Source organism: Aythya fuligula, chromosome 5 (genome assembly GCF_009819795.1).
Source record: "Aythya fuligula isolate bAytFul2 chromosome 5, bAytFul2.pri, whole genome shotgun sequence".
Lineage (NCBI taxonomy): Eukaryota > Metazoa > Chordata > Aves > Anseriformes > Anatidae > Aythya > Aythya fuligula.
The window spans coordinates 28,756,145-28,768,660 of NC_045563.1; the positions used below are offsets into that span (position 1 = coordinate 28,756,145).

The following is a 12,516-nucleotide window of genomic DNA, read 5'->3' on the forward strand; positions in this document are numbered from 1 at the left end:
TTCTAAGACTGTCAAGTGTAGTTTTAACACAAAAGATGGAGAAAAGAGCTGAAAATATACTTGAACAATATCAGACATATAGGAAAGTCAGCTCTTAAAATTATGGTCTGACTTTCAGATTGGTAGGGAAAGGCATCTGAGTATTTTGATTTTTAGCAGAGTTGCTAGCAGTCTAGCTATACTCCAGCCACAAAATCAGGCACAATAGGTGAAGGAGAAAAGGGCTATAGTGGGAGCAGCTTTCATACATTTTTGTATGAAAGACCAAGTAGGAAGAAAACAGAGCAAGTTGAGTTAGAGAAGAACAGTAAGAGACAGTTACTGGCTGATCTCTGAATGAGAAACAAAAAGATCTCTATTTTCTAGGGATAGAACAGATCACAGATTGTGCTTCATAGACATAAGCAAAAAAAAAAGGTTTGACTGATTTATAGACCTGTCCAGTCAAACCCTGGACAATGTTTTTGCAGAGCTCCTGTTTTTTTTTCCTCCCCCTAAAATAGGTACTATAAAAGACAAACTCCATATCTTCGCAGGTATTTCCATCCCTTCTTCAAGCACAACATGGCAACACATTCTTCTGACTTAGTCATGTAGGAGAATGAGATCTGAGGAGCACACATTTAAATGTAAGTAGTCCAGATGGAGCACTTGGTAATAGCAGGCTGACAGACATAACACACAAACTTTAGCAGCCCAGGGATGTAATTCTTCAGCAGGCCTTTCCAGAAGCTAGTGACCTTTAAATTTTGACTTTTTAGTTATTAAAAATCAGTAGCTCAGTATGCTTAATTCTCATATTTGTAGAGCAAGTTCCTGAAGCTCCTGCAACCAAATGGTTAGCTCCTTTCTCTCAATATGTATACATAAACACATGAAAATTCTCCCATGACTTGACAGTATCTGATGGTGTGGAAATTACTTTTCCTAATCTATGCCTGAAATGTGTTTTTTTTTTTAAACAGGTCCAAGTCATCATTTAATATCTGATGCCCCCCTGTGGCTGAAAACAAGCACCCCAGGCATAAACATTTCTGCAGCAAAGGCAATTAATTTGAAACAAAAAAAGAACAATGTTAGTACGAACCTTGTACAGAGATGGAGCCGCATACAATAGAGGGAAACCTATCTAATTATGCATGATAGTTCAGGCCTGTGATTAGGAAGAATGAGTATCAACAGAAATGGAAAAAAACAGGGACAGGAAATACAGGAAGCATTAGACAGAATTGAGGAAATTTAAATATTTTGTAATAAAAATAATTTTTCCAAGTTATTCCCAAAAATCTGGAATTGCAGTTAGTGTTATGTGGAAGGTTACGTGGCAAGCTCAGGAAGTTCAGCTGCACAGAAATCTAACTGTGAACAACCAATTCCCTAGGTGAACTGCCTAAAATATACATCATAGTCAAAAAAGCTTACCAGAATAAGCAGCACTAATACCTTTAAGGTTAAAAGCATTCCCTCTGGTTTACTACAGAATCCAGCTACTGTGCTGCAGAACTTAAAGTCCTCATTTACCTCTTGCTACCTGGACTACAACTACAGTGGTGCTCCATCTCCACTTTTCTTTCCTGTAAATTAAAGAGAAGACTAGACATTAAACCATTCATTACCTGGATAGGTGGTATTCCATCACAGCTGAGCTTTTGGAAGACATCACTTAGTCTTCTGACTTCCTTGTATTAGAAGACTACAGTCCTTGAGTTTTCCCACCACAGAAAGCTTGTAGGCAGCATGGACTTGCTTATCAACCTGCAAACCTAACCACATCCATTCCATAGCTTCCATGAAAAGTGCTTTTGAGGTAGTCAAGTAAAATAAGCTGTCTACATCTGTCCCCACCTCACCTGAGCACATCAGCAACCATGTCTTAAGCCACAGGCAATCCTGGAAACCTGTCACTAAGCTTGAGCTACAGGAAGGCAAGCCAAATAAGCCTGTTTTGTTGCAGGACAGTCTCAACAGGTGTTGAAAGGCTCCTCAATGGACGGAGCCTGAAGGGACAAGTACATGCAAAGAGGGCTGAAATGGAAGCGAACCTGTCAGGCTCCCTTCCTCAGTATCTGCTTCTAGTCACTGTGTTATCCACACATTAGTATGGACAATGCAATAGTAATGCTAAAGGTATTAGTCTTGAGTCACACAGCAGTTCTGTCTGCTACAGACGGTACAGATGTTATATACACTACAAAGTGTCACGCAGAGGGCAAGTCTCTAGCATAGATGAAAATACAATGCATAATTTTCACCCCCCTTTCTAAACCTCTTAAATTATATGTGTATGCATGTATTTTTAAGAGGAATAAAAAGTGAAAGAAATGTGAAATGTGAGTATCCTTATGGGAAGTGAGGCATTTAGTAGTGACAAACATCCATACATATGATTAACAGTTGATGTCCTCCATTACCAAAACCACTGTGAACACAGGGTAACCACACAGGTGGTAGCTTTATTTCACAAGATTAAAGATACAGTACAAAATGAATCTGTACATCTTTCTATTAACAGAATTTGTTTACACAATTATATTACATTTGACCAGCCTTTATACTGATTTTAAATACAAAATAAATTTACAAAAGTCCTACAAGACCCTTTAAAGAACTGCAGCTGATAAAAACAAAGGGACTATTTTTTGGGGGGGGAACCCTATTTGCCATATGCACTTGCAGTAGTTCTTAAACCAAACTAAGTTATCTTAGTTTAATATTCTCTGAAACAAAAATAGAATTTGTTTGTTGTTGCCTATCTAAAAAGGAAACAACTTCCAAAGGTAACTGTAAACCCCTGTAATATAATCCTTATAGGTCAAAACTAGTATATAACAGGTGGAAACTAGATAATGCATAGTCTTAGAAGTCCTTTCACAACCCAAAATTTAATGTTCTTCTCAAAGAACATTTCTTTTCCCCCACTTTAAAGTTCAATAAGAGAAGATGACCAAAGTCATGGAAGATGACTAAAAAGTGAACGAAGTTGTGTTTCATAAAGTCTCATCGTGATATTTGTATCAAAGGCCTTAACTGCCATTACATTGTCCTATGATGGACATATAAAGCATGGAAAACTATTTCAATAGGCTAAGCTCTGGGGCAGGAGGTAAAGGGAAGAACTAGAATCTTGTTTTCTCAACATTTCAATGTTACTTTCAAACTGCAGGAACAGCTGATGTGTTTGATTAATAATGTGAGATGCAGAACAATGTTTTCCCCTCATACCTTTCCACATGTTCTTGTATATAGAACTCCTACTGACAACTGTTACTGCTCTGCATCCTCCCCTGCAGGGAGAAGAGAGCAGGTGTCTGGGAAGGTCAAATAGGCTCTGGCCTATGTTACTAGAAAGAACAGTTTTTCCATTTAAAGAACAATCACATACCTAGAAAGGCTTCTCTTAAAATCAAGTTTCTCTTCTAAAATAATTCTGCGTATAAGCTATAAGACAATCTGTGTGCTACCAAAAGGGAAGAGCACTTCACTGCAATCAACTGAGCAACCCAGTTCCTTAAGAGAAAAAAAGTTTGATAAGCCAAGTACACAACAAGAAACATTGCTAGTAAGAGTTAAACACACTTCCCTCAGAATGCAAGTTTCAGAACAGAGTAGCAAGGGATTGTCACAGAAACTGAACTGATGTTGTCTAACAACCAATTTAGAAAGTATATTAATTTCTTTAATCCCTGAGTTGACTTATTACTCATGGTAAATACCTTTTTACTACCACTTCATTCATACAAATGTCATCTGAAAAAAGTTAGTGATAGCAATTTGATGGAAGTGGGGAAAAAAGCAGAAAGACTTCCTTATTGCTTCTGCAAAAAGCAGTTCTTTAAAATGAAATAACTCACTGATCTTCAGCCATGCTCTTCTGTTGGTTTCTTAGATGTAAAAATGCATCAGTTCAGTGAAAAGTGAGCTGTAAGACTGTCACATGGCAGTAATGATGCAAATACAGCTTTTAGAATTTAGTTCTCATAGATTAAACAAAAACAATTTTACTAAAGCAGTAACAAAATTATTAAACATCCTAAGAGACCAATGAACTAGTGGTAGTTAACTGAAAAACATTTTCCATATAATCTTTAATTTATTCATGCTGAGCTAAAAAGAGCTATTAAGTGACAGAGGCAAAAAAATACTTCAGAGGAAGTGCTCAGAAGTCATATCTTAGAAATGCAGCTGGGGAGTTGCTGTACATTTTAGACACTACCTTAAGATTCAATACTGTTGCATCTCATAATGATGATCAAGACTGAAACAAGACATTCCTCTATCACTTGCTGCAACCCTCCAAACTTTAATGAAAGATTTGTCTCCATATAACCAGCAAAGGCATTTTGAAGCACTGAAAAGCTCTACCTATATTTTAATACTAAATCATCCATGACACTTCAGTTTACAGAAGAGTGGATTTCTTATCCTCTCCCCCAAGCTACAGATATATTAATGCAATGGTTGCCTTACAAATGTATTAAATATAAAAACAGATCAAGTCTGAACTCTACAGCATATTGACAGGTTGCTGCCAATCCACTGGAGGAAAATAATGCATGAAAGGAAGCTCTTAACCATTTAAATGCAGCAGACTTTGACAAAAAGGTACAACCTCGTCATTTGTATTTTTCTGCTTTAAGACAGCATATTCAGAGGGTTTAATGCTAGTACAAACAAATATTTAACTGCCTTTGCCAAATAAGAGCAGAAACATCTGTATTTGTTACACCTAAGCTATTCCCTCACTGCTTCCCACCCTCAACCCCTGAAATTGTAGTTCAATGAAAAATTGTCACCAACTCAAAACTCTCCTTGCAGTCTAAAAACATCATTCCACAGGTCTTATTCTTTATACTCACTAGAAAGCCTTTGCACTGACCTGGTGGGATCAAGAGGCCATAAACCATTATCTGTCTTTATCTTTGGATTTTGTTACAAGGGATCCTCAGATGACACAGCCATTCAGATGTGACTTTCTCATGTATGCCAGGTACAAGAGAGGTAGGCCATAGCCAGAGCACTGCTGTGATCTAACATACGCTTTTTATCAACCAAACTTTGGAGTAGCATCACTAGTTTAAGTCCATGCCCTTCTGTCAAGTATGCATCTCTGGGGCCCTTTCTCTGCAGATACATTAAACAGATGTACATGTAAGATACCACATACATTTCAGCTGCAAGACCACCTTGCAATGCAGAGAACATGCGGGATCATTGAAAACTACATACAAGACTCCCACTACTAAAAAATGAGTAGGCTAACTCAGTTTTCTGGCTCTGTCATTTCTTCAGTGTCCACTAATACTTGTGCTTTCTGCAATCTAGACTGAGTCTCTCTGCAAGAGAGAAGTTAAATTATTTAGGAACATTACCAACTTGTCCTTATGTCACTAAGGACTGCAAATTACAGTCTCCAAAAGAATTTTAGAAGGATGCAAGATATGGGCACTGCGTGAATAGCTTTCAACAAATTACCATCACAGACTCAATCTGTGCCAGCCCACCTCCTGGGCTATAGATCCTTGACAACTGCCTACTATACAGGTAATACTCAAAACAAAAAAGCACAAATGCAGAGTGACATGTTTGCTAGCTTAGTTTTACAGACTTTATAAATAATCCACATTAAACCATCCAGGACAGCATAGAAGACCAAAGTGTAAGAAATAAATGAAGTAAAGATTGCAGAAATACTTAGGATGCAGATCAAAATGTAAGTTCATACAGCTCTAGCCTTTTTAGACTTCGAATAAAGTTCAGCTTCTTGGACTGAGATTGGCCATAAAATCATTACTATTATTTTTGTTTTTATAGGGCAGCTGCTATCAGGCAGGCAAACACCTTCCAATGCTAACCTTCTCTCTCTACAAGATGAAAAGGACTTTGAATAAAGAGGAACTAGATACAGCAGGCAACATTTTTGTAGTAGCACACTTCTGTGTTTCCATGAAAAAGCCATAGTGTTATTCCATTGGCACTGAAATAACATTCAAATCAGTTTCAAAATAATTTTCTTATCCCTGAAAAAAGGCATCATTCTAAGCAGCTTGCAGACTTTTTCCTTTATAAACTTCTTTGTGCCTCTTTTGTGGGAAGGACCATTGATCCAAAGTCCTAAATCACAATGAAAATTGTTCCTTGTGGAAAAATCCAGTTCTTTCACTGAGGCTCTTGTTGCTATTGTGGTGGTTGATGCTCTGGTGGTGGTTCTTGTTGAGGCACAGCTGGCCGCAGTCCTGCTGGTCTGGGAATTGCCTGATGTTGCCTTTGTCTGTAAGCTATAATTGTTCCCAGAAGCAAGGTGATGATGGTCATAAGGTAAAGGTCCCACTCTGGCCCCAGCAGCTGGTCCATATCAATATGTGAGAATACCTCCCTTATCTAAAGAAAAGAAGTCCACATCATCTCAAAGTAATATCAGTAATCTGGGTAGTAGCTTCTGTGAACACTACATAAACATTGCCTCAATCCATTTAGAATGTTTTGGTTGTCCACTGCCAACTATCTTAGACTTAAATTCTGTCAAATGTAGCTGAATTGCCTGAACTAAATGGCAATAACTTTCCTACCATTTGAATTTATCAAGTAATCCAAAAGGCAGTAAGATAGAACAAATATTTATGACATTATATGCAGAAAAGTCACCAAAATTCCATGTAATGGATTTTCCAGTGCCATCATTAAGAAGAAATTTATCTTAGATAGTTTAGCTATTGTGCAGAGCAACTTTTCCAACAGGAAAAAGGATTCGCACAGGATTCAAACAGGACTCAAGTGGGATTGATGCAACTGAATATAAAATTAAGAATTAAGGCTACAAAAATTTGTTTCTTAAGCAGATATTACAATAATTAGCTAAACTTTGATGGCAGATGCTCATGGATAGGAGCTGTCAAACAGGTTTGAGAAATTCTCTTCAAGGGAAGAGTAGCACTGAAGAGCACTGGCTGAGCACATTTTAGTTTCTTGTAATTGTGTAAACAAGAAGAATCATGGCTTCAGTAAATTTAATAAGTAACACCAAAAAAACTATCCAGTTTTCAGATGGCTTACATGAGATTTCTACTCAAATAAGAGTTCTATTTTTAAAAGATTGAGTTCCAAACACATTTTTTCCTCCCTTTAATTATATAGTACTTACATTAATTTCTCGAACATACTGCACAGAATAAATCACTCCAAGCTTGCAAAGTGCTAGGAAGACTGGAACCTGAGCATCTGGGCTTGCTTCAGCTGCCATGTCATAAAATCGTTTTGCAAGATGAATATCCTACAGTTAAGAAAATACAAAACTCAGTTCTGAAGAACTCAAAGTTGCCATAAGATCTAGAGATATTTCTAGAAGGAAACACTGTCATTTTAAAGTGTATACTCAAGTATATATACAAATGTATACTCAAGTATACTCTATCTGAAATGCCACACCAAGCATGAAAAGACTAAGAAAACTGAAGTCAGGTAGGAGAGCATAGTGACCAATTCCTCCTAGTTATACCACAGTATGCCTGCTTCAGAGTGCCTGCAGCTTCCAACCATTTCTGCACGTATTCCCAAATTAGATTTTACTTTTATCCTAAACTGACCTAACTCACATCAATGTGAGTGTGCCAAAAGCATGAGCACCAATAGCCACTTGCCTAAAATAGTGCTCTCTGCTGGGGAAATTGGAACAAGAAGGTGACTGTATCAAAAACAGAGGATACATGTAGTTCAACTTTCCCTGAGATTTTTGGCTCTGCTTCAGATACATACAGTGTAAAGTTAAGATATTTGAATACAAATTGCTTATGTTCATTCACACTGATGGGAAGAATAGGCCTGTGTAAGGCTTACTTCTGGAAGTGTGCAAAGTTGGAAATTCAAGAGAAATCTCCATGCCACATATTAATTTAGTCCTGATTGTGGAATACCTTAATCATTTTCTGCTCATTAATACATCAAAGCTTCGTTTTATGACATATATGGAAACAAGTGTGAAAATCAGTATGTGTATGAGCTATACTAAATCACATTTTAATATTTTTAGTTCAATAGGACAACTTTTGAGTACTCCTTGAGCCTGAAAGTCTGCTTGTTCTGTAACTATTTAAAAGAATTTCCTCATCTCCTTTGTAATATGCTAGTATCAATGTAGGAGATGATCCTAGTCATGGCTTATTTTCATTTTTAATTAGAAAGCAATTTGTTCTGTTTATATATATTCCTCACTCTCACTTGACACATGAGAAAACTGCATGAGTCCAAGATTTAATGCACAAGCCACTGAAATATCATCCCAAATTTTAGAGAGTACTATGAGAAAGTCAATTTAAGAAAATTAACTTCTTTTTAGCAGCATACAATTTTCATTCTGACTTGGCCAACATTAAATCTATGAAAAAAGTGAGCATTTGAAATTTGTGAAGGGGCTTAACATTTGGCTTTGACATAGTATGAAAACCATCTACATATAGGAAGTGTAACAGTCTGTAAGACAGACTATTTATTCAGTAAGTAAATAGTGAATAAAGCAAAAGCTGTTTCAAAGAAATACCATATTTACTCAGGATTTACTCAAAAGAACAGTGACCTGAATTGAAGCCATGCAGGCCACACTATTGGACTGTTCTCCTTAACTTTGGACTGTTTGCAATCTTAATGACATGGATGTAGGTAGAGGTTTCCCTGTAGTATTAAAGTATCCAACTCTTTCTTCAACAGTGAAAGTCCACAGCTCATTAGGCATTGTTCATGCTAAAAATCTATATATGAACCATCCACAGGCTCCCAGTGAAGGAACAAACTTGAGCAGTAGACATCTGCTACATCAAGAAACATGCCTCAAACTGCCAGTTATATAGCTACTGGAGAATGTACTGAGAAGTGGCTATGTAATACACAGCTTAACTCACCTGCTTGATGCCCAATCCCTTCTCATGCATGTAGCCCAGATTAAACATGGCTTGGGCACTGTGCTGTTGCTCCGATGCTAGTCGATAGTGAATAAATGCGGTTTCATAATCAACATCGGTACCAAACCCATAAAAATGGTAATCTCCAAGTTTAATTCTTGCAACTGTATATCCTATAAACAACAGAAAATAGCAAGGCAAAAAGTCCTCCCGGCAAAGAAAGCCTCTTAGTTCCATATGAAGACACACTATAGGCTCTTGTTATTCATTTCTACAGTTTGCACAAAGTTTATCACTCCCTCACAAATTTTTATCTTTTTTTTTAAAAGGAATATTTGACTTTAAATAATCCAAATCCAACTGACTCTTATTTTCAGGAAAGTACTTCTCCCAGTAATCCTACCAACATTTCTATTACAATTTAGTGGTATCAGTTGAAAAGCTATATACTGACATTCATAGTCACTTATAAGGAAAAACTTGTTATATGATCATTAAGGGCTACAGATTTGTTTTTAAAAGAGACAATAAAAACTTGAAAACTGAAGTATCTGATCATCATTTGGTAATTGATTTTTAACTATACTACTTCCTCAATTTCTAATTTTCTAGTAAAAGCCAACACTGTAGGTCTACAGATTTTCAGACAAATCTCATGCTCCAATTGCATTATACCCTCTTCAGTAAAAAGCTGGAGAAAAGTTAGAGAACTTGCACTGATATGCATAACCTTCAAGTTTGGTTTTGCTTTTTTTTTTTTTAAACAATAAGATCACAAGCATCAGTTTAAACTCTGCCTGGTTGGATAACAAGGCTACATTTTTGATCACTGGGCTTTGCTTGCTTTGAATAAGAAATTGCAATTCTTACTGATGATGACAAGTACCAAAATTTTCAATGGTAACTTGTATCTATTGTTCAAAGTGGATTTTTTTTTTTTTTTAGAGAAGTCAGTAAATCTGTTCCTCATAATACTGCTCTATAATAGAGAATGACAAGAGAAACAAACTATATTTGTTTTGTTCTTTTTACTCTTCAGGATCTCAGAATGGCTTGTGACTGCAAGCATATTGCAATAATACCAGTGGAAAAAACAGCAACTAGGCTCATGTAACTAATGCTGAACAGAAATAGGTAAGCTTTTCCTTCCTTCCCCATTTTATAAAAACAGAATCAGACATCAGTAGCTCTTCTAAAAATAAGCAAATTGGAATTGTGTGGTACAGACTTACCTTGAGAAGCCGCTCTATTCCAGTGAAGCAAAGCTCGAGGATACGTTTCATTTTCTCCAACTATGCTAGCTTCTTCTAGAAAAGAAATTAATAGTTAAGTGGGAACTCAGTATGCACTTGCAAGACACCCCCTACTTATATTAAGCAGGCTAAAATGAATTAAGAACTGAAATGTACTATTGCCCAAACAAGATTCAGCCTGTCTGAAATTACTAAGAACTTCAATTTCAAATTAACAGAACCAATCAACTCTCTTCATCACTGCTTCAAGTGTAGAACAAGTTCAAAAGCTGAAAAAAATTGAGCATTTATAAAAGCCATTACAAGATAAAGAACAAAGGAAACTGAACCTTGTATGCATAGCAAAGGCCAAAGGTAAAAACTAAAGCTAGTGCTACATTATAGATTTAAAAACAAAGATGTTAGGCCTGTGTTTCAGAACTCTGGAGACCAGAATTTTCAGCACTATACCAATTTCTAAAACATTCCCTTACAACCCTATTTTTAAATCCCAGAAGTCACAATTTAAATGTATTCTAACTTTTAGGCCAGGAAGATATAGAGGTGAAAAAAAGACTGGCAATTTTCCAGTGTGAAGAGCAGGAAAGGGGATAGAAGTCTCACTGAAGCACAAACTGACCAAGAGCTACTTAAATACACCTTCAAGCATTCTGAAATTCTACTAAATGGACTACTACAGGCCAACTCTAAAAAAACATTTCAGTACAAATTTAAGTTCTTACTCTGATCAAGTATGAAAGCAGCATTGCTTTGTGCAACTTCATAGCCTTGTTCCGCCAAAAGAAGATACTGAACAACAGCAGAATTTGAATCACCATCTTTATAGCTGTTGTAGGCAGTCATAAGTCTTTCAGACCAGCGTCCCCGTTCACAAACGTTCTTAAACAACTGCAGAGGAAAAAAAAGCAGGTTGTCAGGAACTTCAGAAACTGAGATTTTTTTTTTGGCATGAAGTAAAAAAGGAGGTAAGCCTTGACATAAGCCTTTTTTGTAGGAGGTAAGCCTTAACATTTGAACACCTGTTCCCAGTATTTGCATTTCACAGAAAAAGCTCAATACACAAACATTACCTAAGACAAACTTACTTTAAGGTATCAGTTACTAAGCAAACATGCCAAGATTCAGATGCTTACTCAAAGTTATGATTAATGAGCTTTCTAACAGCTTTCTATTTCTCAGCTTAAATGTAACACTTGAAATCACATCTATATGAAGAATTCAGTACTAATAAAAAAAACTTAGTTTGCTTTGTACTACATCCTTCTGTTTTTTTTAAAGCTAAGAAAACTATTACCAACTCACCATTCCAGAACAAGAAAGATTAAAGATTTTTCTCATGAGATACAAAGGTTGTCAATAATATATCACTTTTCCTTATTACAGCCTTGGCTCTGCAGTCACCAATGGATTTTAACTAAGACAGATTTCCTATGTAAGCTGACATGGTCATATCCAGCCATTTGCAAGTTAACATTTGACTTTTATAAATGGATGACCTTACCTCAACAGCAGTATGACAGGATCGCATCACTCCAGTGCCAGTAGCATGCATCTGAGCCAGATTATAAAAAGCCAGAATATGGCCACCCTGGGAGGCCAAATTAAAATATTTCAAAGCTTGTTTATAGTCTCTCTTGACTCCAATACCATCTAAAAAAAAGATTGAGTCAACGCTATTTATTTCTCATAACAAGCAAGGTTATATAAAATATAGTATACATTTGCTCTCAAAAGAAGTATTACAGAAAGGTATTATCAAAATGTTAGGAAAAAAGCAGATAGAATAAAATATAAATGCTGTGCAGTAACAACTCCGCATGCAGTATGTCCGTACTTCTAATGCCACCTAGCGAACAGTTACTGAAAAGGCAGTTGTTTATAGTTGGCAAATCATCAATTTGATGCCACTTACTGTAATACATGGAACCTAGTTGAAGTTGTCCATCAACCCATCCCTGTTCTGCAGCCTTCTGGAAATACTTCAGTGCTAGCTCATAGTTCTGCAGGAAGATTGGGTCCAGTCATTAGAGCTTTGCAATACAGCACAATTTAAGTAAAGAAAGAACATATGTCTATGTGCAAAATGAAATATCTATAGATCTATATCATAATAATAAATAGAAGACATGCTAGACGTACTCTGAAAAATTGAACAGGTTGCTCAGAGACTGTGGAGTCTGCCTCCTTGGAGATACTCAAAAGCTGCCTAGACATGGTCCCAGGCAACCTGCTCTTGGTGCACCTGTTTGAGTGGAGGCTGGACCAGATGACTTCAGAGGTCCCTGCCAACCTCAACCATTCTGTAATCACTACTGGCTACTCTGAAAGCTAGCATTCACATACAGAATTACAACAAATACAACAAATAGTTTTAA

At 36.6% G+C, this 12,516-nt stretch overlaps 1 protein-coding gene across 2 annotated transcripts in view; it reads right to left on the reverse strand.

Annotated features, from left to right (window-relative positions):
- Nucleotides 1-2,422: 2,422 nt before the first annotated feature.
- SEL1L (SEL1L adaptor subunit of ERAD E3 ubiquitin ligase) overlaps nucleotides 2,423-12,516 on the reverse strand; it is a 30,377-nt gene continuing 20,283 nt past the window's right edge. Inside the window, exons 15-21 of one of the 2 annotated variants that reach the window (XM_032187922.1) lie at nucleotides 12,054-12,141; nucleotides 11,643-11,791; nucleotides 10,864-11,029; nucleotides 10,121-10,192; nucleotides 8,889-9,061; nucleotides 7,139-7,267; nucleotides 2,423-6,378 (exon numbers count right to left, since the gene is read on the reverse strand). In XM_032187922.1, coding sequence (XP_032043813.1) covers nucleotides 6,175-6,378; nucleotides 7,139-7,267; nucleotides 8,889-9,061; nucleotides 10,121-10,192; nucleotides 10,864-11,029; nucleotides 11,643-11,791; nucleotides 12,054-12,141 — 981 coding nt within the window. In that variant the 3' untranslated portion in view covers nucleotides 2,423-6,174. Of the gene's footprint in view, nucleotides 6,379-7,138; nucleotides 7,268-8,888; nucleotides 9,062-10,120; nucleotides 10,196-10,863; nucleotides 11,030-11,642; nucleotides 11,792-12,053; nucleotides 12,142-12,516 lie in introns of both variants that reach the window. The other variant, XM_032187921.1, reaches the window with a different exon arrangement.